Source organism: Camellia sinensis, chromosome 4 (assembly GCF_055761805.1).
Source record: "Camellia sinensis isolate YWXY chromosome 4, ASM5576180v1, whole genome shotgun sequence".
Classification (NCBI taxonomy): domain Eukaryota; kingdom Viridiplantae; phylum Streptophyta; class Magnoliopsida; order Ericales; family Theaceae; genus Camellia; species Camellia sinensis.
Window position 1 is genome coordinate 65,161,830 of NC_138964.1, and position 9,114 is coordinate 65,170,943.

General features: G+C 30.8%; 1 protein-coding gene across 4 annotated transcripts; it reads left to right on the plus strand.

Annotated features, from left to right (window-relative positions):
• The first annotated feature begins 4,469 nt into the window (after positions 1–4,469).
• Positions 4,470–8,914, plus strand: LOC145789162 (uncharacterized). 4 transcript variants are annotated; one of them, XM_082925083.1, is made up of 4 exons: positions 4,512–5,613; positions 5,705–5,914; positions 6,077–7,285; positions 8,704–8,914. In XM_082925083.1, the coding sequence occupies exons 1-3, from the start codon at positions 4,569–4,571 to the stop codon at positions 7,255–7,257; spliced, it is 2,436 nt and encodes an 811-aa protein (XP_082781209.1). In that variant the 5' UTR covers positions 4,512–4,568; the 3' UTR covers positions 7,258–7,285; positions 8,704–8,914. The 4 variants fall into 4 exon arrangements, with proteins under 4 accessions (XP_082781208.1, XP_082781209.1, XP_082781210.1 ...); XM_082925084.1 differs by having other exon boundaries at positions 5,705–5,776; XM_082925085.1 differs by having other exon boundaries at positions 5,705–5,776; positions 6,638–7,285.
• Positions 8,915–9,114: the final 200 nt, after the last annotated feature.

Sequence of the window (9,114 nt, forward strand, 5' to 3'; positions counted from 1 at the left end):
GATGTACCTCTAAACCGGATAGGTATTGGGAGGAGATAGGGGATGAACTCCGTAGACAGAGCTAATATGCTTGTCTAGAGAAGTGAAGATAGAGCTCATATGCTTATCTTGGTGAAGTGTGGATACAGCTTGTATGCTTATCTGTGGATATTGTTGTTATACATATCTGTTGAGAATGTGGATATAGTTTTTATGCTTATCTGAATGTGAGATATAGTATTTATACGTATCTGTGGAAATGATGATAGAGCTAGTATGCTTATCTGTTGAAAAAGGGAAAATGAAATGTAATTGGGACTTGTAAGTCGTTGACATAAATATGTAATTTATGTGATTGTATCAGTGTTGACCAACTATCAATTGCTAATGTTTTAGTCATTGTCCATGGTTGGTTTAGTGTATTTCTACTGGGCTGTGGCTCACCCTATATGGGAATATCATTTTCAGGTGCAGGAAGCATGCCACCTCCAAGGACATAGCTGGGAGGCTAGTGGCGGGCATAGTTTTGTCGTTTTACTTTTGATGTATTACATGTAATTTCAAGCCAAGGGCTTAATGTGTAAACGAGTTAGAACTCTTTGTTGTAACCAAGTGTTAACTTGGAAAGCTGTAAGCCCGTAGGGCATTTTGTTATGAGATTAACATGTAATACTTATGTAATGGAATTCTAATGAATGAAAGGAATGCGGTTAGTTTAAATGTAAATGCATGTCTTATCTGATGGGTTTATTGTTATCATTTTGAGGGCGTTACAAAATAATTTAATCTCAGAATGATTTATTTTTTTAGACAAAAAATTTGGTCTCAAAAAGATAATAATTATAGATTTCATCCATTATTCAAACTATAAAAATTTAAAATCTCTAAAATTATATTAAATCATCTATTAATATATCAATTGATATATATAATTTTATTATTAACCAAAACGTGCTTCACTCATCAATGAGCACTTCACCAATAAGGCCGGCATTGAGCGAGATATGACATGTAAAACACATTTTATGGAAAATCGGAGCAGGAAAGATCCTCTTCATACTTTATGAAAAGCTCTAGGGTGGAAAGATCCTCTTTAGTCTTCTTTTTATATTGGAGAATGTTATTTGAATATGTGATGTTTGCTACGGATCTAATTTTAATTATTTGGATGGTTTATCTATTAAGTTATATTTAGTTAAAATTTTAACAGTAATATTATAAATTTAAAATTAAATATTCAAAAATTATTTAAAATTATTATCTTGTGATTCATATTCATTCTACACATAAATCTCACACTACACAAATTTAATCTTTACCACATAATCACCCACTCAAAAAATTCTGGGTGAATGTCTCGCACCATAACAAATTTTAAATTTGAAATTGATTTGATAATTACAATCATATAATTTCTTTATATTTAACTTAAAAAACAGTTGTCATTCATTTTAAAAAAATAAATACATATGAAAAAATTATTTAAATATGATTATTAGATTTTTTTTTTTCATAGAGCATTTCACACTCCATAATGTGAATAATGGAGAAAACTAGTATAGTAGTATTATATTAGGGTGGCGCTTACCGTCCCTGCTTATCATTATTATTATTATTTTTTAATTTTTTTTTATTATTTTTTTTAATGGAATTCCATTTGTTTGAATCCGCATTAATAAAATTTAAACATTAATAAAGTTTCAGGGACCCAACGTAATACCAAAACTATCCACCTCTAAAACATTACACACGACTTAGCTGCACACACCATAATAATTTGGACAATCACTAAAATATAATCTAACAAATTAGTTGATTTATAAATAAAGGGAGTTTTGCCCTAAAATGTGAATGTTTTGATTTAGTAAAAAGGAAATGGAAATGATACTAGGTTTTGTGGAATTGGAATGATGATGATGATGATGAAAATTTTACTTTGAATTTAATGATTTAATAAAGTTGTTGAATTGTATATGTTTTTTTTTTAACTTTGTTACGTGATTATAGGATTGGACACAACTCTTTTACATTAGGTGATATTTAAATATTTTGGGTTTAAATTATAAATTTGGATAAGAATTTGAAAAAGAGAAGGAAAAATGTAAAAATAATATAAATAAAATTTAAACTATTTTTTTTCCCCATAATATTGTATCTGATTCAATAACTAATTCTATACAGCTAGAAGTTTTCATTTTTATTTAAATCAGTTGAATAGGAAGCAATGTTAAATTTTAAGTTATTAATATGTGGATTAGTTGGACAAGAAACTTCATGGAATCACCATATGAAACTTCTTGCCATTCGTCGTGGCAATAACTTGACCAATTATTAAATGTGATAGACTCAACTCAAAATTATAAATTCATCTAATTAAATTCATTTCAATTTTATTTAAATTCACTTAAAATAATAATTTAATCTAACAAATTACATCTTATAAATCTAATAAAAAATTAATTTAATCTTTTAAATCTTACTACCGTTTTATATTTTGTTTTTCTTTATTTATAAATTATGTCCTCTCTATTAAAAAATAAATAAAAAATGTAAACCTTTCAATTTTTTGGATTGATTTATACGCAACTTCCATTACATCATAGTAATGTAATCATTCGCTAGCCCCAAAAATTCACTTTCGTGTGATTCCAAAATTGGAGTATTAAACTTCTTTTAAACTATTATTTTCGAAGAAATCTCAAAATAAATTTTATTTCACGTGGTTCCAAAATTGTAATACAAAACTTCTTTCAAACTATCACTTTATACATCTTAATATTTAAATGAAGGATGATTATAAATTTTATACATCTTAATATTTTAATTTAAAATTTATTTTTTGATTTGTATGCAATATTAATAATTAAATTTTTTTATGCAATATTAATAATTCATTTTTTTTTTTGTAAATAAATTATTAAGTGAATTAATGATTTTTAGTGATATGAGAAATATTTTTTGATGAACAATTTTGATAATTTTGTTGTTGCATGCAGTTAGATTTTTTTTTTTTTTTTTTTTTTTTTTTTTTTTTTTTTTGGTGTAGTTAGATTAAAAAAATTAAACAAAGAGTAGTAATAATGAGAACTTTAAGTATTTTTAACATTAAAAGCTGAAACTCTTACAGATGAGTATATCATTGCAAAAATATTTATTTTCTTGATATATTTTCATGATTTTTCTTGATTTGAATCTGACAAAGCTATGTGAGTTGATCAAGATTAGGACTGCTTTGTGGATGAAACCATTCTTAAAGGTGTTCAACTTTTCAGTTCAAGATTTTATTTTCAATCTGAAGCAGATCAGGATGTGCTTGGGGAGTAGAGTTTTGATTTGAAGTTGGGGTGGTCACAATAGAGTTTTGATCTGAATGTGTGTTCAACTTGTTTCTCCATTTTCTGTGTTTGTTGGTTTCTCACAAACATTTAAGGGGTGCTAGCATATGACCGGGTAGCCCTTGCGGTGCCAACCTTGTTGGGATGACATGGGTCTGCTGTGACGCTTTTTGCATTTGTCCTCTTTATTGATATATCTTCTCTAGTTGCTTGAATATTCATCAATAAAATTCTTTTTTGGCTAATCAAAAAAAAAAAAAAAAAATGAGAAGGTAGTGAATGAAACAAATATTGAACAGGCCATGGTAGTGAAATTATTAAAACATCTTCCTCATTAATCAAACCATCGTAAAGTTTAGACCTACAATTGCAAACTCATTGTGTTTGCACCCACTGCTAGTAATAATATAAAATTTACTTGCATTGTTCTAGTAAATCGATAAAATCAATTGTTTTACAAGAACATGATATATGCGTATATATATATCTTTGTATGATCAAAACTAAACAATGTATAAATAAAAAAAAATAAAAAAAAAATAAAAACAGAAAGAGGAGGGTTTGAGGTAGAGATGAGAAAGAAGATAAAACAATACATACCCGAAAAACAAGTAGAGCTCTGAAGAAGACAAGAACATGGTGGAGAGTAGATCAACATCTAAAAAAATTAGAATAGTTTATCTACTGATGTTAAGGATCATGTAAATTCCATGAGGTAACCGATCCGAAACATCCATGGTGTTTGATTGATAGTAGATTGTGATGTTTCAAGGTGTTTGGTTATTTTAAGGTGTTTAATTTTTGAAGTTGTTTGAATTTGAAAAGATGTCTATGATTGTCTGTGATTTTATTAATGTTTAATAAATTTAGGAGAGTAATTTCAGAATACATAAAAAGTAAAAAACATGACAATTTGTCACACTTTTATAATAACTTAAATAAATTTAAAAAATTAATTATTTAAAAATTAGAGAAAGAATACTTTTTATTTTAACTTTTTAATTATTAACTTTAAACTTATAATAAATTGTAAATTGCAGCTATGCTCAACATTTATAAAGCCAAGTCTTCCTTGACGAGTGAAAAGTTATGGAGTCCAGCTGTGTAAACATCAATGAAGACTGACTAGTCAAAGTCGGTTTACTTGTTTGTAGGCTTTGCATTGCACCTACATTTGCCTATAAAGCATTTGGCCTCTCCCCTGTTAACAGTCAGCAAGCATTACAACCTTTGTTTTTGAATCTAGGAGCAAACATGGCCTCTAACAATCAACTCTTTCACCTATTTTTGTTTCTTTGTTTTTTCCAGATTACTTGTTTGCATGCCCAACTCTGCACTCAACAACAGACCTCTGCATTGCTCCAATTTAAGCAACAATTTTCCTTCTATAAATATGCTTCCTACTTTCAGTGTGATCTTTCCGGAATCCATTCTTACCCGAAGATGGAGTCGTGGAAGGAGGGTTCTGATTGTTGCTCATGGGAGGGGGTCGAGTGTGACAACAACACAAGTCAAGTAATTGGCGTCGACCTCAGTTGCAGCTGGCTCAATGGCACCATCCACCCCAATACCACCATCTTCTACTACTTTCCTCACCTGCAAAGGCTCAACCTTGCTTTCAATGACTTTGGTATGTCTCCAATCTCATCTGAATTTAGTCGATTCACCAGACTGACACACCTCAACCTCTCTGGCTCTGGTTTTTCTGGCAAAGTCCCTATAGAAGTCTCATTTCTGAGCAAATTGGTCTCGCTTGATCTCTCTTCCAATGATGGTTTGAGGTTGGAAGAACCTGGATTTGAATTACTTGTTCAAAACTTAACCAAGGTAAGAGATCTTAATCTTGATAGTGTAAACATATCTTCAGTGGTTTCGAATTCCTTGCTCAATCTGACTTCTTTAACACTTCTCGATCTTGGTTCGTGTGGATTGCTTGGAAAATTTCCTGACGGAATATTCCATTTACCACATCTGAATGAGTTGTGGATAGGGGATAATCCTGCTCTCACTGGTTATTTTCCCGAGTTTATAAACTCGAGCAGTCCTCTCCAGTACTTGGCGCTTTCAGTCACTAATTTCTCTGGAGAACTACCCGACTCAATTGGGAATTTGAAGTCCTTGACAGCGTTGTATGCCGGTGGTTGTAAATTTTATGGATCCATCCCTACGTCGCTCGGAAACCTTACGGAAATGATTGAATTAGAAATCGGAAAAAACAATTTCACTGGCATGCTCCCATCTTCACTTTCAAACCTGGGAAATCTCGTCTACTTGGCAGCTCGGGGTAATAATTTTGAAGGTAAAATCGCAGATTTTTTACCTAATGTAAAAAGTCTTCTTTATTTATATATTGGTTCAATTTCTTCTTTATTAATTTACTCAGTTAACAGGACCTCTTCCATCACAAATAATTGGACTTCCAAATCTAAAGTGGTTGGATTTAGCTGATAACTTAATCAACGGTACAATTCCATCTTGGGTCTTCAGCTTACCAGCATTGAAATGCTTCAACATCAGTAATAACAAATTGACTGGCCATGTAAAACAGTTCAAATCCACTCATTTAACTATTATTGATTTGAGAAATAACAACTTACATGGTAGGTTTCCAAGTTCAACCTTCACACTCGTGAACCTTACTGCTCTCCTTCTTTCATCAAATAACTTCAGTGGAAACCTAGACATGCTCTGTCATGCAATTTCCCTTCAATTTCTTGTCCTGTCTAGCAATAGCTTTAATGGTTCTATTCCACAATGTGTAGGAAACTTCAGCACATATTTCTTTGTGCTCGATCTGCGGAAGAATAATTTTTCTGGCACAATTCCTAATACATTTGTAAAGGGAAATTCCTTCAAAACTATCAACCTTAATGGAAATAGATTTGAGGGTACAGTACCAAAATCTTTAGTCAATTGCAAAATGCTACGAGTGCTAGATCTTGGATGTAACAAGTTCTCTGACAAATTTCCATATTGGTTGGAAAAACTACATTGGTTGCAAGTTCTAATTTTGAGGTCTAACAAATTCCATGGACCTATGCCAACTTCCAAAGCCAAATTTCCCTTCCTTAGCTTGCGAGTTATGGATTTGTCAGACAATTATTTTACTGGTCCACTGCCAAAAGCATATTTCAAGAATTTCAATGCAATGATGAATGTCAAAGAAGCCAATTTTCAATTGCGATACATAGAGATACATGGGTCTACTGCTATATATTATTATCATGATTTTTTGACTATGGTAATCAAAGGATCAACCACTGAAATGGAAAAAGTCTTAACCATTTTCATTGCCATTGATTTATCAAAAAACAATTTTGAAGGTGAGATTCCAGAAATCATTGGAAGGCTAAATTCAATCCAAGGGCTCAATTTATCTCATAATAGCCTTACAGGTCATATACCAGTATCTCTTGCTAATTTGACAATGCTTGAGTGGTTAGACCTCTCTTCCAACAAACTCATTGGCAAGATCCCTGAACAACTAAGGTATTTGATATCCCTTGAAGTCTTGAACCTTTCGCAGAATCAACTAATAGGACCGATACCACAAGGCAACCAATTTGATACATTTTTAAATGATTCCTACATTGGCAACTTGGCATTGTGTGGACCTCCATTGTCAGGTACATGCAGCAACCAATTTGATACATTTTTAAATGATTCCTACATTGGCAACTTGGCATTGTGTGGACCTCCATTGTCAGGTACATGCAGCGACCCTAGGACACCACAACAAGAAGACGATACGTATTCTTTAAGTGGATTCAATTGGTATGTCATATTGCCAGGTTATGGATGTGGGCTGGTATGGGGACTTGTTATGGGATATCTTATGTTCTCTAGTGGAAAACCTCAATGGCTTGTGAGGATCATTGAAGGTGAACGAAACCAAAGCAGAAAGAGATTTAAAAAGCATGTTCAGAGGAACAGAGGAAGGTGAAATTAGCCAATGCAAGTGGTGTCCTTTGGTATGTATTACAATGAATTTATGCATTCTTTTGCTTGATCATGAAAAACTATGGCTTGGTTATGGTTGTTATCTTGTCTTTTTCAGTTTCTTAGCACTTAATTTGTATCATACATAATAAAGCTGGTTTATTTCCTTTGATGTTTATACAAAGCACTTGATTGGAAATCATCATGCGAAAAATTTTAAAAAATAAAATCATGGACGTAATAAATGAGTAGTGAAAATAAAGGTTTGTTAGTGACTCTAATAGCTGCAATTGAAAAAGGTACGAGAATTGGGCACTTTTTAGTAGTCTATTTTTTAAAAATTTATTTTATACCCTAAACTATAGTCACATTTTCTACTATTTTTAAATTATTAATTGTATCTATTTAACCTTTATTGTTCATGATTCCAGTTCATATGGTCCGATTGGAGTTAATTTGTCCAAATCATTAATGCTAAAAATCTAATCTAATGGTTAAAAAATAATTTTCTCTACTTCAAATAATGAATAAGAAAATGAGTGCTTGGTTAGGTAAATTTACACCGACCTCTCCTAATTACAGTGGATTAACACTTGGCTTATTTTCATCAATAATTCGTCAGTTATATGAATGAAAAAAATAATATGTTTATCTTGTTTGGTTTAATTCACTTTTCAGAAAATTGAGTTTTTTTTTTTTCCTTTTTAGTCAATATTTTTAATATTTTACGCAATCTTTTTATTTCTTGGATATATCTAATTTAGATATACTTAAAAAGTATAATATTTGTGAGGAAAAAAAATTAAAAAATTCACCAAATAGAAAAAATGCAAATATATATATATATATTAAAATTCAATATATTTTCATATTTTGTTATAATTAATGAATTTTTTTTATAAAAAAAAATCGTATTTTGTTATATAGTAAACTAGAGTCACTTTTTTTTTTTTATTTTTTATTTTTTTACTTCATTCCTAAATTATTATTTTTTTTTTAGTATTGTTGTATACTTAACACATTAAAGATGTATATTGTTTTGAGAAAACGGGATAAATACCTTGGTCAATCTGGGTAGGTGTTGTGGTTGTGGTAAAATTGTTGGCCTGTGTATCCTTGGTGAAAGTCCAGAAACATGCGTGGTTTGGTGCCAAGCCTTCTAGTTAGTACCGGTAAAAATGGCAATTGGTAGTGTTTGTATAGCCTACTTGCAGACATGTACCTAGAGATTCTCAGTGCTTGTATCCACTACCCTATTTTCTATGAAAAAGGAAATGTTTTCATGAATTGTGATATAAACTTGGCATTGCACGGTTTTGGAAAGATATATAAAATGTTTTGGTACGAAAATTGCATATGCATTTACCTTATAACTTTGTTAACATTCATATATTATGTTCGAATATCTCTACTGGACTTTGACTCACCTTATGTGGAAAACCATTTTCAGGTACGGTTGATCTACTTCCACCAAGGCCATAGCTTGGGAGGGGTTGGAGCTACGAGCTTCTTTTGTTATTGTTGTAGTTATTTTGTACAAGCCCAGAGCTTTAATTATATTGAGTTTAAATTCACTTTTGTTGTAACCAAGCTGTGAGAACCCGCATTTAATTATTCGCAAAAGAAAATAAATAAATAAATAAATTAATTAATTTTATGCAGAGTTTATCTGAAATATATATTAGTGTAAAAGTTAGTTTTAAATTTACCTAATTCGATCACTGACAAAGACATTATTAAGAATAATAATTTTGTGGATGTTCAATATTTGTTGTTTATAAATTATTTTAATAAGGGTTCAACATAATAATGGCTTGTGAGTATCATTGAAGGTGAACGAAACCAAAGCAGAAAGAGATTT

Coding starts and splice junctions, on each gene's coding strand:
- LOC145789162 (XM_082925082.1), top strand. CDS start 4,569: ATGGCCTCTAACAATCAACTCTTTCACCTATTTTTGTTTCTTTGTTTT. Junction 5,614..5,704: donor TCGGGGTAATAATTTTGAAG/GTAAAATCGCAG, acceptor CTCAGTTAACAG/GACCTCTTCCATCACAAATA.